The 19,298-nt window shown below is 45.5% G+C and overlaps 1 protein-coding gene across 2 annotated transcripts in view; it reads left to right on the top strand.

Annotated features, from left to right (window-relative positions):
- Positions 1–19,298, top strand: part of ATP6V0E1 (ATPase H+ transporting V0 subunit e1) — a 39,656-nt gene that overhangs the window by 3,719 nt on the left and 16,639 nt on the right. For both annotated transcript variants that reach the window (XM_002710381.5, XM_070076421.1), the window contains exon 2: positions 5,167–5,214. In XM_002710381.5, coding sequence (XP_002710427.1) covers positions 5,167–5,214 — 48 coding nt within the window. The remainder of the gene's footprint in view (positions 1–5,166; positions 5,215–19,298) is intronic.

The following is a 19,298-nucleotide window of genomic DNA, read 5'->3' on the forward strand; positions in this document are numbered from 1 at the left end:
AAGTTTTTTCAACTTGGCTCCCTTACCAGTAGATGTGGAGGGTGGGGAAGAGGATAGTGTGCTGGGAACTGAGGTTTTTTTATCAACATTTTCAGATATACAGGAAAGTGGAAAGAGTTATCAAATGAGTGCCGTATACCATCACTTAGATTCAGTAACAGTTAACATATTCATGTCTCCTTTTTGAGTGTGTGTGTGTGTATGTATAGAATTTTGCTGAGGCATTGGAAAATAAATTGCAGTCATTGTGACACATTCCCTATAAATTCTTGGGCATGCACCTCCTAAGAAGACAGATGTTTGGAGCCGATTATTTTCCGAGGCAGCTTTCATATGAGCCAGGTAACACCAAGGTGCCTCGGCTGCTTCAGCTCTGTGAGCTGACCTCTTGGGGGAGAGAGAAGACCGTGGCAAGGGATGCTAGGTTGGTGCATGTAAAAGCGGAAGATGAGCAAAAAGCTTGGAATTGAGACTCACAAGGAAGCTGAGTTTTGGGGAACAGTGAGGGTGCCTGCCTTCAGGACTGAAGGGTTGATGGTGGGGGAGGTGAAGCGAGTTAGGGAGGGAATTCATAACGAGGGAGGAGCTGGCTTTGATTCTGGCAAACATTTTTATTATGCAACTGTCAATGTTTTTTTTTACCATAAACTTTCATACATATTTATTTATATAAGTATAATGTATACATTATGATTTTAAAGAATCTGCCTTCAAAATATATCTAAACTCTTACCCACCCTTACTCCCTTCACTGCTACCAACCTTCCCTTGTGGGTTATGCCAGTTCCTCCCTGAACTGATGTAACTGATTTTCCCCTTTGCTCTGCCAGTCTTTTCCAAGCTACCTGAGAGATCTTATTAGAATTTGAATCCATCTTGCCCCCTCCTTGAATCCATCCACATAATTCCCTTTCACATAGGGTAACAGCAGGTGTCCCACCGGACACCTTTTTCCTCCCCTCCTACTACTCAGCTGCCCTTGCTCGGCTTCAGCCACACTGACCTCTTTCCGTGAATGCTGGTGCCCTCTCATCTCAGGTCTCCGTGCTTCCTCCTCCACTGCCCGGGAAGCACCCTTGACCGCTTAGGGTCTGCACTGAATGCCACCTCCTCCGCAAGGCCTCATTAAGATTCTGCTGCACCCTCCAACCCCTGTGTACCTTATCTTCCTCTCCTGCTTTATTCTCCATCACCACTTACTGGCATATGGATGATAGACAGTTATTATTTGTTTATTGTTCATCTTGTTTGTTGTCTGTTTCCCCAAATAGTATGTAAACTTTGGTGGGATTTGATCCATTTTATTCCTGCTCTTGCCTTGGAGCTTGATACATACAGGATACTCAGTTGAATGAATATGCCAATATGTTAGCTATGGAAAACTTAAGCAACTTCTAAAGGGTGACCTATATAATGTGAGTTCCAATATTTGCTTTCCAAGTTCCAGAAGGTGGTCTTATTCACTCCCTGGGGCTTGGAGGCTCCTCTTTCCTGTGGGTAACAAGTTGCCTTTGTAAAGTCTGAAGTTGGGGGCCTGTGCTGTGGTGCAGCGGGTTAAAGCCTTGGCCTGCAGCGTTGGTATCCCATATGGGCACTGGTTCGAGTCCCGGCTACTCCACTTCCAACCCAGCTCCCTGATAATGCACCTGGGAAAGCAGTGGAAAATGGACCAAATTCTTGGGCCCCTGCACCCATGCAGGAGACCCAGAAGAAGCTCCTGGCTCCAGGCTTCCTCTTGGTCCATCTCCAGCTGTTGTGGCCATTTGGGGGAGTAAAGCAGCAGATGGAAGATCTCTCCCCCACCACACCCCCCACTCTCTCTCTGTCTCTACCTCTCTCTGTAAACTCTGCCTTTCAAATAAATAAAATAAATCTTTTAAAAAAATAGAAAAGTCTTACGTTGAAGAGTGATGTCATGAAAGGAATGCAGTGGAAAGGTTCATCTGAATAGTTTTGTGTAGAATGAAAGAGAAAGAAAAACGTTTTGAATCTGCCAGCAGTGGAAAGCAAAAAAAAAAAAAAAAACAAAAAAACCACCTTGTTGGGGGAAGATGCTTCAAAGGACAAATCTGCAGCATTTGGTGACTGTGAGGGTGCAGAGGAGGCAGGAGCAAAAGATGATAGATTTGAAGGTGGATTGGATGAGTAGAAATAGCGCTGCTGCTGGGGAGTAGGAGTTGCAGAAAGGGAGCTTTTGGAGAGATGGGAAGAGACTGCCGTGAATTCAGTTTTAGAAGTGGTGAAATCTAGCTTTTCAGAGATCCAGGGGGAACTCTTCCAGATGTGAGTGGAGATGGGCTAGAAAGTGATGTGTTTAGTAGAAGTGCGGTGTTACTCCCAAGAATACTACCAGATAGGGTAGTTACTCATTAGAGGGTGGATGTTTGCACAGTAGTTAGGGCACTGCTTGGGACATTCACATCCATATCAGAGTGCTTGGGTCCGAGTCCCAGCTAATGCCTGGGAAGGCAGCAAGTAATGGGGCTCAGGTCACTGTGTCCCTGCCGCCTACATGGGAGACCAGGATTGAGGTCCAAGCTCCTGACTTTGGCCTGGTGCATCCCCAGCTATTGTGGGCATTTGAGGTGTGAATCAGCAGCTTAAAGATCTCCCTCTCCCTCTCCCTATGCTCTGTGTCTGCCTCTCCCTCTGCCTCTCTCCCTCCCCTTCTCTCCCTCTCCTTCTCTCTCCCTCACTCTCCCTCTCCTTCCCTCTCCCTCCCTCTCCTTCCCCTTCCCCTTCCCTGTCTGTCTCTGTCACTTTGCCTTTCTTCTTTTTTTTTTCTTTTTCTATTTTCTTTCTTTTATTTATTTATTTTTTTTTGACAGGCAGAGTGGACAGTGAGAGAGAGAGACAGAGAAAAAGGTCTTCCTTTGCCGTTGGTTCACCCTCCAATGGCCGCCGCGGCCGGCGCGCAGCGGCCGGCGCACCGCGCTAATCCGATGGCAGGAGCCAAGTACTTATCCTGGTCTCCCATGGGGTGCAGGGCCCAAGCACTTGGGCCATCCTCCACTGCACTCCCTGGACACAGCAGAGAGCTGGCCTGGAAGAGGGGCAACCGGGACAGAATCCAGCGCCCCGACCGGGACTAGAACCCGGTGTGCCAGCGCTGCAAGGCGGAGGATTAGCCTAGTGAGCCACTGCGCCGGCCACTTTGCCTTTCAAATAAAACAAAAATAAATTTGAAAGAAAAGAAAAACCTAAAAATAAAACCCTCATTGTCATTGCAACCTTTTCTGTTCAGTTTCAGATGAGTTTGAGTTGGGCACTTAAGCTGTGTCATCAATTCATAGTCTTTTTTTTTTTTTTTAAGAATTTCTTTATTTTTGCTTTTTTAAAAGATTTTATTTATTTATTTGAGAGGTAGAGTTAGATAGTGAGAGAGAGAAACAGAGAGAAAGATGTTCCAGCTGCTGCTTTGCTCCCCAAATGGCCACAACAGCCAGAGCTGAACCGATCTGAAGCCAGAAGCCAGAAGCTTCTCCTGGGCCTCCCACTCAGGTGCAGGGACCCCAGCACTTGGGCCATCTTCTACTGCTTTCCCAGGCCATAGCAGAGAGCTGGATCAGAAGAGGAGCAGCTGATACTCAAACTGGTGCCCATATGGGATGCTGGCACTGCAGGTGAAGGATTAAGCTACTGTGCCACAGCACCAGTCTCTATTTTTAATTTTTTTAAAGATTTATTTATGGGGCTGGTTCTGTGGCATAGCAGGTAAAGCTGTCACCTGCACTGCTGACATCCCATATAGGCACCGGTTTGTGTCCCAGCTGTTCCTCTTCTGATCCAGCTCTCTGCTGTGGCCTGGGAAAGCAGTAGAAGTTGGCCCAAGTCCTTGGGCCCCTGTATTCATGGGGGAGACCTGGAAAAAGCTTCTGGCTCCTGGCTTTGGATCAGCCCAGCTCTGGCTGTTGTGGTCACTTAGGGAGTGAACCAGCGGATGGAAATCTTTTTTTTTTTTTTTTGACAGGCAGAGTGGACAGTGAGAGAGAGAGAGAGACAGAGAGAAAGGTCTTCCTTTGCCGTTGGTTCACCCTCCAATGGCCGCCGCGGCCGGCGCACCGCGCTGATCCGATGGCAGGAGCCAGGAGCCAGGTGCTTTTCCTTGTCTCCCATGGGGTGCAGGGCCCAAGCACCTGGGCCATCCTCCACTGCGCTCCCGGGCCACAGCAGAGAGCTGGCCTGGAAGAGGGGCAACCGGGACAGAATCCGGCGCCCCGACCGGGACTAGAACCCAGTGTGCCGGCGCCGCTAGGCGGAGGATTAGCCTAGTGAGCCGCGGCGCCGGCCGGAAATCTTTTTAAAAAATTTATTTATATATTGAAAGAGTTAAGGAGAAGTAGAGGCAGAGGTAGAGAGAGAGAGAGAGAGAGAGAGAGAAAGAAAGGTCTTCGATCCGCTGGTTCCGCTGCAGTGGTAAAGATTAGGCCAGGCACAAACCAAGAGCAGGCACTTCTTCCAGGTCTCCTACATGGGTTCAGGGGCCCAAGGATTTCAGCCATCTTCAGCTGCGAGCTGGATTGGAAGAGGAGCAGCCAGGACTCAAATCGGTGCCCATATGGGATGCCAGCACTGCAGGCAGCAGCTTTACCCACTATGCAATCCATGGTCTTTTTTTTTTTTTTTTTTTAAAGATTTGTTTATTTACTTGAAAGTCAGAGTTAACACAGAGAGAAGTCTTCCATCTGCTGGTTTACACCCCAGCTGGCCGCAACGGCTGGAGCTGCGCTGATCTGAAGCCAGGAGCCAGGAGCTTCTTCCAGGTCTCCCACGTGGGTGCAAGGGCCCAAGGACTTGGGTCATCCTCTACTGCTTTCCCAGGCCATAGCAGAGAATTGGATTGGAAATGGAGCAGCCAGGACTAGAACCAGTGCCCATATGGGATGCCGGCACTGCAGGCTGTGGCTTGACCTGCTACACCACAGCACTGGTTCCTGAAATCCATAGTCTTTTAAATAGAAATGTTTCATTGCATAGTTAGGTTTCTACCAAGTGTACCCTGAACACATGGCAGTTTACTGAATGTCTGAAAAAATTCAGAGTCACTTTCTTGGTGCACAGTCCATGCCAGTTTGATAACTCCAGAGGGGACTGAAACCATTCTACAGTGCCTGCATAGTGTGCTAGTTATCTGACATGTGTGTGGTTTGTTTTTTTCTTTTTTAGAGTTATCATCACCATGTTGGTGACCTGTTCTGTTTGCTGCTATCTCTTGTAAGTATATTGTCTCTTGTAAGTAGTTTTTTCCTAAAATATTAAATAATTATTCTTAGTATTTGTAATGGATGTGATTTATATGTTTGTTTCATTGGAACCTGTCCTAAATGTTATATCTGGAAATAGTGTCCTCAAATTGAAAATACCATGCTTTTCCAACGTTCTGCATATTTATGTAAGAACTGTATACAGATGCTATGTCTCAGGAATTCTGGTGTAATTCAGTTAGCACAGGATTGAAGCCTATAATTAACTGGAAGTTGCAATTGTACTGCTTTATATATTATTATTATTATATACTTAAGGCTTCATTTCACTGAACTGTCTCACTATGAAGCTAATAAAGCCATCTTTTTGTTGTTGTTGTTGTTTAATGAATAGATGTTAAGCTAGCATTATAATCAGGGAGAGAAAGGATCATTTATTAACAAATGTTTATAAACTGTGTCAAAGTATAATAATTTGTATCTATTTGAATAGATAATATAATTTGTATAAACTATTGAGTGAAAGCTCTTTTAGGATATGGTAATTTCATTTCCTCAATAAATATATTTGGAATACTGCTTTTTATCCTCATGAGTATCCAAAATGGCAAAACTGCAGTTGAGCTGTTTTAAATTTTTATTTATTTATTTTCTTTTTTTTTTAAACTTGTATTTAGTAAATATAATTTCCCATAGTACAGTTTATGGATTACAATGGCTTTTCCCCCCCATAACTTCCCTCCCATAACTTCCCTCCCACCCGCACCCCTCCCATCTCCCGCTCCCTCTCCCATTCCATTCACATCAAGATTCATTTTCAATTATCTTTATACACAGAAGATCAATTTAGTATATATTAAGTAAAGATTTCATCAGTTTGCACCCACACAGAACATAAAGTGTAAAATACTGTTTGAGTACTAGTTATAGCATTAATTCACATTAGACAACGCATTAAGGACAGAGATCCCACAGGAGGAGTAAGTACACAGTGACTCCTGTTGTTGACTTAACAATTTGACACTCTTATTTATGGTGTCAGAAATATCTCTAGGCTCTAGTCATGAGTTTCCAAGGCTATGGAAGCCTCTTGAGTTCGCTGACTTCCATCTTATTCAGACAGGGTCATAGTCAAAGTGGAAGTTCTCTCCTCCCTTCAGAGAAAGTTACCTCCTCCTTTGATGGCCCGTTCTTTTCTACTGGGATCTCACTTGCAGTATTTATTTATTTTCATTTCATTTGAAAGGCAGAGACAGACATACAGAAGAGAGAACTTCCATCCATTCCCTAATTGTCTGCAGTAGCTGGGGTTGTACCAGGCCAAAGCCAGGAGCCTGGAATTCCACCCAGGTCTCCCCTCTGGGTAAGAGGGACCCAAGTACTTGGGCCATCACCTGCTGCCTCCCACGGTGTGCATTAGCAGGAAGCTGGACTTCAGAGTGGAGCTAGGACTGGAACTTCACACTCTGATATGGGATATGAGCAACTTAAGCCACGTCTTAACCATTCAACCAAACACCCACTCCTTTCTTATTTTCATTTAAAATTTATTTATTTATCTTCATTTCATTTGACAGGCAGAAAGAGAAGAGAGATTGCAATTGAGCTCTTATAAAACTATCATGCCTATATTCTCCCCTTCCTTGAAGACTGGAATGAGAATGAGTCAAGTCATAGGGGGGAAACCACAAACCTTAATCAGTTCATGAAGAGTCATTGCTTCAGAGTCATGCTTTTAAGAGTTGCTTTTTAGTCTAGAAGCAGTGATTCTCTTTTCTTGAAGAGAGCTTTTTAGGGCCTGGAGTTGTGACGTAGCAGGTGAAACCGCCACCTGTGACACTGGCATCCCATATGGGCACCGATTAGAGTTTGATCCAGCTCCCTGCTAATAGTCTGGGAAAGCAGCGGAAGATGGCCCAAGTGCTTGAGCCCCTGTACCTACTTGGGAGACCTGGATGGAGTTCTAGGCTCCTGGCTTTAGCCTGGCTAAGCACTGGCCATGACAGCTATATGGAGAGTGACCAGTAGATGGAAGATATCTCCCTCCCTCTTTCTCTCTCTCTCTCTCTCTCTCTCTCTCTCTCTCTCTCTCTCTCTCTTTAACTCTGACTTGCAAATAACTAAAATCTTAAAAAAAATAAAAAGAGAGAGAGAGTGAGCGAGCTTTCTAGCCTTCCAAGGCTTCAGTGACATGGGAAGAGTTGGAGTTGGCCAAGGTTTCAGTTAGTGTGGCAGTTGTAGTGCATCCTGAGATGAAACACTGTGGCCCTCTCTGATCCTGAATCTGTGAATGTCCAGGATCCCAGGGTTCTGCAGTCGGCTTTTTTCCCCATAATTGAGATTTTATTGATGTTGAGAATCAGTACACAGACATTTCAGTTTGTGCACAATTCTTAATATGAGTACTGAAAATCTAAGAAGCCATGAATTGTCATTCTTTTATTTTTTTAAAAGTTATTCCAGTGACTTTCCAGCTTCAAATTTGGAGGCAGCTCTTCCTTAAGAGGCTATCAAGTACCAGTATCTTCAAAGGTTGCTGTTACGTAAATCCCACGCAGTCACAATTTAATATCACATACACAACATACCCAAATTTTCAGTCTTTCACAGTACATGAACAAAATCATTATGAAAACTGGACTCCCACAACCAAAGGTGTTACAGAGCACACATGGTTCCCACACAGCAACAAGGAGAGGTTTTCTGTAGGAAACAGTTCTACTAAACAACACAGGAGAAGTAACTGAAAACATTCAAGACAGATTAAATGCACAATTGAGACTCCAAATTGTCATTTGGTATGCGTTGTATTGTAGAATATAAAAACCACTAGCCCTTATGGGATGTTAGCGTTAACACCCAAGAGAGTCAAAGCCTCCCTCCCATAATTCAATATCCCACTATTTTCTGGTTGTGCCAAAAAATAAACCAGTAAATGATTTCACCTCTTTTTAAAAAAATCGTTTACACTTAAAAAATTGGGACGAGGTAGGCTTCCCTCCTTCTTAAAAGTGTTTTAGAGCTACTAAAAACTTGCATTTACGAAATAGCTGATAAAAATAGTCCTCTGGATTGTACAGGAAAGGAGACTTCTTTCTCCTGTGCTTCATCAGACTGGCCTCTCGTCATTTTGACTGTCTCTGTTTTCTGCAGGCTAATCTTTAGCTTCCTGGGGAGCCACCTTGGCCTATTTTCCCTTTGCTCCTCTCCTCCTGTTTGTTTGCATTTTTGTCTGATGACTTATCCTTCCCTGCGGCTTCCCCCGGGCAGCTTCCTCCTCCTGGGCTCCTCCTTTGCTGCCCCTTCGGCAGAGCTGATCCTCTCGGGCATCTTGGCAGCAGGGAGGGCACGTGCACCAGGAGCCTTCACAAAGCTGGGCTTCCTGGCTGGTGCCTGCACTGGAATTTTCAAAGAAATTTGTGGTACTAAGCCAAGCTCCAGTTCTCAAGATTAACCATGCCACAGTCATTACCGTGGCTTTTGGCTGTCTGACCACTCATTCAGTTGTGAGATGTAACTTCAGTATTGAAAGCTGAATCAGGTGTTTTCAAAGTGTTGCTAAATGATCATGATAATCTTTGCTTCAACACTGGGTTCAGAGGGTAGGACTTTGTAAAGTCTGCTTGTTTGTTCTTTGGTTTTCTGGTTAGGGAAGGAAGTAAAAGACTCTGAGGCTTAGTCTCCAGAGTGGAAGTCTGTCAAGCAGTGTTCTGCCCTGAGGGTAATTGAGAGTAAGCGTGGGCATCATCAAGAATTGCTGGCTTTAATCAGGGTGACGGAACACCCTCCATCCTACCGAATCTCCTGTGGCAAACCGAGCAGGGGAGCATGCAGGTACCAAGGCATGCTCCTCTGATGGGAGTGGCCTTTGTAGATATCACTTGACAATTTCTGTGATATGAGCCGTCTCCGTGCTGGTGGCGTCTAAAAAGAGAAAAATTATTACACAGAGCAATGACTTAAGATTAAACACGAATGTGACCAAGATGTGTGACTTTCTGGATCACCATAGTCTGAAACATGGGTATTTTCATGATACTCTCTTTATTTTTTTTTAATTTATTTTTTATTTTGACAGGTAGAGTTATAGACAGTGAGAGAGAGAGAAAGACAGAGAGAAAGGTCTTCCTTCTGTTGGTTCACTCCCCAAATGGCCGCCACGGCCGGCGCTGCGCTGGCCCGAAGGCAGGAGCCAGGTGCTTCCTCCTGGTCTTCCATGCGGGTGCAGGGCCCAAGGACCTGGGCCACCCTCCACTGCTTTCCCGGGCCACAGCAGAGAGCTGGACTGGAAGAGGAGCAACCGGGACAGAATCCAGCACCCCAACCGGAACTAGAACCTGGGGTGCCGGCACTACAAGGTGGAGGATTAGCCTAGTGAGCCATGGCGCAGGCCCCCATGATACTCTGTAAAACAAGCATGCCTTTCCAATCAGTCTCATGCCTCTTGATTTCATTTTCAGATGTAAAATGAATAATTGGGCTTGGTTGGGTGTTTCTTCACCCTGAGACCTAGTGGTTCAGCCAAGAGCCAGCCATGGGCCCTTGTCCCTTGCTGTCTAGACTTGCATCCATTTTTTTCATTGTCCCACGTGCTGGCAAATGCTGTGTTGAAGGTGGGTACTGTCAGTGGTGTATTACTATAGGTAGGCCGCAGTGTCATATTAAATGGTTCCAGAGCCAGTTTCTGGGGAAGTGGACTGGGAACCATTGACTCTATGAAGTCATTTTTTTCTTTTGTTTCTTTGAAACCTGATCATGTATCCTGTTTAGAAGGATATCTGAAAAATAGGCGTGGAATTCAAACCCCAAATGTTTTATATACCCTATTCCACAAAGGAGCAAGATTCTATAATAAGCTTGAAAATTTAAAAAAACTTAGATGTTTGGCACAATGTATTTTCTTATTTTTTTTCTTAAATATTTATTTATTTATTTGAAAGGCAGAGTTACAGAGAGTCAGAGGCAGAGAGAGAGAGAGAGAAGTCTTCCATCCACTGGTTCACTCCCCAGTTGGCTGCAACAGCTGGAACTGGGCTGATATGAAGCCAGGAGCCAGGAGTTTCTTCCGGGTCTCCCATGTGGGTGCAGGGGCCCAAGGACTTGAGCCGTCTTCAACTGTTTTCCCAGGTCATAGCAGAGAGTTGGATAGGAAGAGGAGCAGCTGAGACTCGAACCAGCGCCCATATAGGATGGCGGCACTGCAGGCTGCGGCTTTACCTCCTGTGCCACAGCGCCGGCCCCAGTGTATGTTCTTTTGAAGTAAGGCACACACAAAGAGACTTTGGCTCTCCTGAACAAAGTCTTGGTTTGAAATGCATTCAGGGACTTTTAAATTGTCTTCTGTTTGTGGCAGTTTCTTTCTCTTGCTAGTTTGTTCTAGCTTACAGTTTGAGTCTCCTAAGAAAACATAACTTGTTTGAGCTGTAAATAAATCAGATTTTCTGCCAGTAGAACCCTATTTCTTTTATAGTTTTGTAGAGGAACATCTGAATGTTCCATGTAGTTCCCTCTTTGAGACACAAAGTCACTTTTTCTTTTAAGCATACAGTCCTTGTTAGCCACTTGCTGTACTTTCTCCCAGTCTTTGGTTGACTTTTAATGATTATGTTGTGGGGTGCTGTGGGGAATTTTAAATAAAATACTGTGTGTGAAAATTTAAGAGAGCAAACAATATGAATGTAAAGAAATCTTACTGGTGATATTTTAAGTGTACAAATTATTTTAATGAAAACTGTGTGACTTGTAAGTGCAGTTTGCTTACGAGGCTGATACAGAGAGTATAGAGTGTGTTGTACTGGACCATACTAAAGGTATGAAGTCTGCATGCACCAGTCACTGGATCTCGGCACTGGAGATGTATGCAGCATTCTACAAAGTTCATGGAATATGCATATTATGAGAGAGCTATGGACTTTTTTTTTTTGCATAAAAAGAAACATCTTTTATTTCCATTTTTCCACAAATTTTTTGAATCCTGGTGTCGCAGTGAGTAAACAAAACAGCTAACTTCTCTGAGTTGTCTTTAGTGAGAGAAATAGTGAGCAAAAAGAGCCAGAAATAGGGGACAAAAAGAGCCAGTGACTCGCTTGAGGCCCCTGAATTCCTTTCCTGAACAGGTTCTCCCATCCACTCATTCCCACAGTGGCCTGTTTCTGAGCTGACACTGCAACAGTCAACACAGAAGGCTTCTGTACTTGTGTGACCTTGAAAGGCCTGGAGACTCTTCCCTACCAGGAAGTAAGCAAGCAATTCCGCAGTGGACACCTTTTTTTTTTTATGTATTTATTTTTAAATATTTATTTATTTATTTGAAATGGCATTGGTTCAAGTCCCAGTTGTTCCACTTTTTTTTTTTACTTTAATAATTTCCTTTAGTCTTTGATACATTTATAACAACAGTTTTTTTAAAAAAATATTTAGGGGCTGGCACTGTAGCATTGCAGGTAAAGCCACCACCTGCTGTACGGCATCCCACATGGGCACCAGTTCAAGTCTCAGCTGCTCTACTTCCGATCCAGCTCTTTGCTATGGTTTTGGAAGCAGTAGAAGATGGCCCAAGTCTTAGGGCCTCCGCGTCTGTGTGGGAGATCCGGAAGAATCTCCTGGTTCCTGGCTTTGGATTGGCCCGGCTCCAGCCGTTGCAACCATTTGGGGAGTGAACCAGTGGATGGAAGACCCCTCCCTCTCTCTCTCTCCATCTTTACCTTTGTGTAACTCTGCCTTTCAAATAAATAAATAAATTTTTAAAAAAGATTTATTTATTTGAAAGGCAGAGTTACACAGAGAGAAAGAGAGGCAGAGAGAGAGAGAGAGAGAGAGAGAGAGAGAGAGAGAAATCTTCTATCCACTGGTTCACTCCTCCAAATAGCCACAATGACCAGGCTGGGCCAGGCTGAAGCAGGAGCCAAGAGCTTCTTCTGGGTCTCCCACGTGCGTACTGGGGCCCAAGCACTTGGGCCATCCTCTGCTGTTTTCCCAGGCACGTTAGCAGAGAGCCGGATCAGAAGTGGACTCAAACCGGTGCCCATATGGGATGTCAATACCACAGGCAGTGGCTACCTGCTATGCCACAGCACCAGCTCCCTTTGTTTTCTTTTCAGATTTATTTACTTTTTTAAACAGTGACAGAGAGAAAAAAAGATCTTCCATCCTCCTCTTGTTCATTCCCTAAATGGCTGCAATAGCCAGGTCTCAGCCAGGCTGAAGTCAGGAACCAGGAACTCCATCCAAGTTTCCCATATGGGTGGCAGAGACATAAGCACTTAAGCTATCACCTGCTGCCTCCCAGGCAGATTATCAGGAAGCTGATTGGAAGTGGAGGTGAGACTTGATCCCTGGCATTCTAATATGAGATATGGACATACCAAGAAATGACTTGACCTACTGTGTTAAAACACCCATCCCCATTTTTGAACTTAAGATTTATTTATTTATTTGAGAGGCAGAGTTACAGAAGGGGCGGGGTAGAGAGAGAGAGAGAGAGAGAAAGAGAGATATCTTCCACCTGCTGGTTCACTCCCCAAGATGGCTGTCTCTAAAATGTAATCCATTTGCCGGCGCCGCAGCTCGATAGGCCAGTCTTCCACCTGCAGCACCAACACCCCGGGTTCTAGTCCCAGTCGGGGCGCCGGATTCTGTCCCGGTTGCCCCTCTTCCAGGCCAGCTCTCTGCTGTGGCCCAGGAGTGCAGTGGAGGAGGGCCCAAGTGCTTGGGCCCTGAACCCGCATGGGAGACCAGGATAAGCACCTGGCTCCTGCCTTCGGATCAGTGCAGTGCGCCGGCCGCAGCGCACCAGCTGCAGCGGCCATTGTGGGGTGAACCAACGGCAAAAGGAAGACCTTTCTCTCTGTCTCTCTCTCTCTCACTGTCCACTCTGCCTGTCAAAAATATATAAATATAATATAATCCATTCTATCTCAAGTATAGTCACATATCATTATTTTGCACACACGAAAAAGTTAAATCCAGGGGCCTGTATTGAGGTACAGCATGTTAAGCTGCTGCTTGAACGCTGACGTCGTATGTTGGAGTGCTGCTTCCATCCCAACTGCTGTGTTTCTGATCCAGCTTCCTACTAATGCGCCTGGGAAGACAGCAGAACATGGCCCAAGTACTTGGGCCCCTTCTATCCATGTGGGAGACCCAGATGGAGTTCCAGGATCCTGGTTTCAGCCTGGCTCAGCCTTGGCTGTTGGCGGCCATTTAAGGAGTAAACCAATGGATAGAAGATACATCTCGGCCTCTTTTCTTCACTGTCACTATGCCTTTCAAGCAAATCATTTTTCAAAAGCCAATTCCTTTATATTATTAAATATTCTATCATATTTAATTTTCACTGACTGTCCTAATTATTTTATACTTTGCTTGCTTCAGGATTCACACAAAGGAGGCATTGTTGTGGCACAGTAGGTTAAACTACTGCTTGAGACACCAACAACCCATATTGGAGCACTTGTTAGAGTCTTGGCTGCTCCTCTTCTGATCCAGCTCCCTGCTAATGCCCCTGGAAAAGCAGCAGAAGATCCCCCGAGTACCTGGGCCCCTGCCACCCTGTAGGAGACCCAGATGCTATTCCTGGCTTCAGCAAGACCCAGTCCTGGCTGTGGCCATTTGGAGAGTGAGTGAACCAGTGGATGGAAGATCTCTCTCTGTCACCATGCCTTTCAAATAAGTAAATAATTTTTCTTTTTAAACAATCCATATGAGGATCACACATTGCAGTAGGTAGATATCATCTCTTTTCAGTTTCTCTTTCTATTTTTAAGATTTATTTATTGGGGGCTAACACAGTGATGTAGCATGTAAAGCCACAGGCTACAGTGCCAACATCCCATATGGGCACCGGTTAGAGTCCTGGAGGCTCCACTTCCAATCCAGCTCTCTGCTGTGGCTTGGGAAAGTGGGAAAGCAGTAGAAGATGGCCCAAGTCCTTGGGCCCCTGCACCTGCGTGGGAGACCGGGAAGAAGCTCTAGCTCTTGGCCTCGGATCAGCCCAGCTCCAGCTGTTGCACCCATTTGAGGAGTGAACCAGTGAATGGAAGACCTCTCTCTCCCTCTGCTGAGAGAGAGCTCTTTCATCCATTGGGTCACTCCCCAAATGCCCACAACAGTCAGCCTGGGCCAGGCTGAAGCCAAGAGCCTGGAACTCCATCTAGGTCTCCTTTATAAGGTCCTAAGAACTTGGGCCTTCATCTGCTTTTCCAGGAGCATTAGCAGGTATCAGGGAGCTGGGACTCAAATAGGTATGGGATGCTGGCATGTCAGCAGCGGCTTAACCTGCTATGCCACAACACTGGTCCCAGTGTGTTGAGTACTTTCATCATCATAATGTCTGATTTTTCTGTGTATTATTGGCAGTCATTGGTTCTGTTTCTGTAGTTTCTTGTTTACTCATTAGCTAGAATATATCTATAAGTAGAGATTACTTCAACAACTATTTGGTTATCCCAATAACTGAAAAATAATTCATAAAGGAAAGATAGGATATATGTGTGGTTTTCCATTCACCTACTAGTTTAAAAATAAATAAATAAATTGGTTCCCTTACATCTTCTAACAGTGAACAATGACTGTTGCTTTGTGATACTGGATGATTGCAATCCTGTGTAATCAGTGTCCTTGTTGATGTTCCAAATTGTCCACTTGTTGGCCACTGGGAGCCTATTCTAGTTGGCTCCTGAGTCCCTTTGACACAATTGTAGCATATTTTTAATTGGCCTTTTATTGACTGGTTGTTAGTCTCTGTCCTTACCCCTAGCTTTGAAGTTCCTTCAGGACAAGAAATGTATTTTGTAGAGGTAGAATGTCTATGTTTCTGTATATAGGTAAGTTTTTTGTGTCTCCTATCTGATTGGTGGTGAATAGAAGGAAATATGGGTGCATGCCAATGACAAAGATACTTTCTGAGAATGTGCTGTTAGGTGATTTTGTCATCATGCAAGCATCAGAGAGTGCACTTACACAGACCTAGGTAGCTACAGTGTCAGTAGGCCATACAATCTTAAAGAACCATCACATAGGCAGTCCATCAGTGACCAAGATGTCATTAACCATAGTGTGACTACAGCGGCATCCATAATGGAAAAGAGTGGACAACTCAAATTACATTTGTTCCCCAAACGTTGAGCCCTTCCATTCTTTAGCTTAGAACTTTTCTATGGATAGCCCAAGGAAGCCCAAGTGTATGGTGTTAGCTAATTTGCTTGTGTCCATCATTGGTGTTTCTCAGTTTGTGTCTTATTTACAGCTAGTTGTTTTATAGTTTGTTACCTATCTTCACCTGGAATTCATCCAAGAAGCATTTTATTGAGTACCTACTGCATGTTGGTTCCTGGGTGCACAGTGGAGCCCAGAACTCTTCCTTGTTGGAGCTGACAGTTGAGAGAGGGCAGTCAAACCAGTAGGTTAAAACTCTTCTCAGTCTGCAATAGACAATTTGAGAAGGCGCTTAAAGGGGCCAAGCAGGGTTCTGTGTTAGAGAACAGTGAGGACAACGGGAGCGAGGAAGAGACTGATTCAGGGTGGCCACAGAGAGCCTGTCCTCCAGCCAGAGGAGCTGGCCATGTGGTGAACTGGAGGCAGGGCCTTCTGCAAATGCAAAGGCACCAAGGGGTAAAAAGCTTGGAATGTTCTACTACCATAGTGTCACTAGGTTTTAATAATGAGGTGGGGAGTGGCAGGCTCAGGATTTAGGTAAAAGGCAGTCCAGGTAGGATCTATGAACTAGGGCAAGAAGGTTAGGTTTTGTATTAGGTGACTAGGAAGTCTTCTAAGATGTTTAATGGAATGGTTTGGTGGGATGACCCTCTTGCTGCCCTGTGGAGAAGGGACTGAAGGGAAGAGTGGAAGCAGGGACACTTGCCAGGAGGTTATTGCAAGTGAGAGCTCATTGTGGTTTGAAAGCTAGTTTGAGGTGGACTGTATCGGTCCTGCCGATGGATCGGATATAGGAGGAATCACCAATGGCTCCCAGGTATCTGCGTTAGGGTTTACTAAAATGGTGAAGACTCAGGACAGGGTGATGTTTCAAGGCAAAAATTCAGTTGAGGCGCACTAAGATGAAATGCCTGTGAGGCTTCCGGGAGGGGCAGATGGGAAAGTGTACATGAGGAGAGACACTGGAAGCCTTGAGAACATCGGCAGTTACCTAAAGCCATGGTTCTGTACTGGGGATTCTACTAGCATCCAGCAGGTAGAGGCCGGGCTTGCTGCTGGACATCCTCTTCCGCACAGGAAAACCCCCTTCCCCCCAACGAGTAATGATGCAGCCCAAAGTGTCAGTAGTGACCTCAGAGAAGGGATGGAGATGGAAAAGACAGAACAGGAAGAAGGTAGGGCCACACCTGGGGAGTGCCAACATTGATGTGTCTCATAGATGAGGAGCTAGGAAAGGACAGGCTAGAGCTGCCAGTGTTGAATAAAGCAGCTTGACTGGGAGCGTATAAGGGAGGAGAGGGTGGTAAAATCAGGCATGCACCATGAAGGGGAAGTCACTTTCCACAAGGGTAGGTGGAGAATTGTCTGGAGGCAGCACTGGGAACTAAGACCTCTTGAGACCCAGTGCCAAAGTCTGACCTAACCTGTGAGTGATAATAAGGAGCCTTCTCCGGGGCCGGCGCCATGGCTCACTTGGCTAATCCTCCACCTGCAGTGCCAGCATCCCATATGGGCGCGGAGTTCTAGTCCTGTTTGCTCCTCTTCCAGTCCAGCTCTCTGCTGTGGCCCTGGAGGGCAGTGGAGGATGGCCCAAGAGCTTGGGTCCCTGCACCCACATGGGAGACCAGGAAGAAGCACCTGGCTCCTAGCTTCAGATAGGTGCAACGCCAGCCATGGCAGCCATTTGGGGAGTGAACCAACGGAAGGAAGACCTTTCTCTGTATCTCTCTCTCTCTCTCTCTCACTGTCTATAACTCTAGCTGTCAAATAAAAAAGAAAAAAAAAATAAGGAGCCTTCTCTGTGTGAGAGAACCTTTGGGAAGCCAGGTTTCACTTAAGCTGGAGGCCATAGAAAGAACTAGAAGAGAAGGAAGTTATGACTGAGTGGTAGATCATCAAGCAAGAGCTACAGAGAACACAGTGGAAGGATGAGAAGTTGCAACAACTACTGGGATGAGCAGAGCAGTGTAGGATGGGGCTTGAGTCATAATAGACCTGGGAGGTTTGGAATTCTGGCAAAACTGAAGTAAGTGAAGATAAGAGATTTGTTGGACCTAATTCATAGAGTCCCTGGTATTAGGGGATCAGAAAGATGTCCTCCCTCTTTATGCTCTAAGATTATTTTGCCCCACCCCTTTTCTTAAAAAAAAAAATTTAGTTATTTATTTTGAAAGAGTTACACAGAGGGAGATAGAGACAGAGAGAGATAAAGGGAGAGAGAGAGAGAGATCAATCTTCCACCCACTGGTTCATTCCCCCAGATAGCTGCAACAGCCAGTGCTGGGCCAGGCTGAAGCCAGGAGCCAAGAGCTTCTTCCAGGTCTCCTACATGGGTTGCAGAGGCCCAAACACTTGGATCATCAAGCTTTTCCAGGCCATTAGTAAGGAGCTGGATTGGAAGTGAAGCAGCCAGGACACAAACCAGCACCCATATGGGATGCTGTTGTTGCAGGTGAAGGCTTAACCTGCTATGCCACAATGCCAGCCCAAATTTTGGCTATTTCAAAATAACTAAATTTTGAAATCAATTTCTCAATGTCTATAAAAAAGGCCTGTTGGGATTCCTACTGGGAGTGTATTGATCAGTTTGGAGAGACCTGACATCTTAATGATGCAAAGATTTCTAATCCTAGCATGATGTCTCCATTTGTTTAGGGTTTTTTGTTTGTTTGTTTCAGCAATGTTTTGCGATTTTTGGTGTTGAGATCTATGTGTCTTTTGTTAATTATATTCCTAAGTATTTTACTATAATTTTTATGCTATTTTAATGAGATAGTCAAGTATTTATCAATTTTATTAATCTTTTCAAAGAACCAAATTTTTAGCTTTATTACTGTTTTTTGTTTTTTGTCCTTCTACTGCATTAACATCTGCCATCTGCCCTTCCTTATTTCCTTCCTCTCCTTACTTGGGGTTTACTTAGCTCTTTTTTTTTTTTTTTTAGAAAGATTTATTTTATTTATTTGAAAGGTAGAGTTATAGAGAGAGAGGGAGAAACAGAGAGAGTGAGAGGTCTTCTATCCACTGGTTCACTCCCCAAATGGCCGTAATGGCTAGGGCTGGGCCAGACTGAAGCCAGGAGCTTCATCTGAGTCTCCCACCTGGGTGAAGAGGCCCAAGAACTTGAGCCATCCTCTTCTGCTTTTCCCAGGTGCATTAGCCAGGAGCTGGTTCAAAAGTGATGGCACCGGGGCCAGTGCTGTGGCGAAGCAGGTAAAGCCACCGCCTGCATTGCCAGCATCCCATATGAGTGCCAGTTCAAGTCCCGGCTGCTCCACTTCTGATCCAGCTCTCTGCTATGCCCTGAGAAACCAGTGGAAGATGGCCCAAGTGCTTAGGCCCCTGCTCCCATGTAGGAGACTCAAAAGAAGCTCTAGGCTCCTGCTTTGTATCTACCCAGCTCTGGCCATTGCTGCGGCCATTTGGGGAGTGAACCAGGGATGGAAGACCTCTCTCTCTCTCTGACTCTGCCTTTCAAATAAATAAATACAACTTTAAAAAAAGTGATGGCAGCTGGCACCGCGGCTCACTAGGCTAATCCTCTGCCTAGTCCCGGTCGGGGCACCGGATTCTGTCCCGGTTGCCCCTCTTCCAGGCCAGCTCTCTGCTGTGGCCAGGGAGTGCAGTGGAGGATGGCCCAAGTGCTTGGGCCCTGCACCCGCATGGGAGACCAGGATAAGCACCTGGCTCCTGCCATCGGATCAGCGCGGTGCGCTGGCCACAGCGCACCGGCCGCGGTGGCCATTGGAGGGTGAAGCAACGGCAAAGGAAGACCTTTCTCTCTGTCTCTCTCTCTCACTGTCTACCCTGCCTGTCAAAAAAAAAAAAAAAAAAAAAAAAAAGTGATGGCACTAGGTCTTGAGCAGGTGCTCTGATATGAGATGCAGGTGTCCCAAGCGGCAGCTTAATCTGCTGGGCCCCAATATCCACCCAGAATGT

This window comes from Oryctolagus cuniculus, chromosome 6 (assembly GCF_964237555.1).
Source record: "Oryctolagus cuniculus chromosome 6, mOryCun1.1, whole genome shotgun sequence".
In the NCBI taxonomy this organism is placed as follows: Eukaryota; Metazoa; Chordata; class Mammalia; order Lagomorpha; family Leporidae; genus Oryctolagus; species Oryctolagus cuniculus.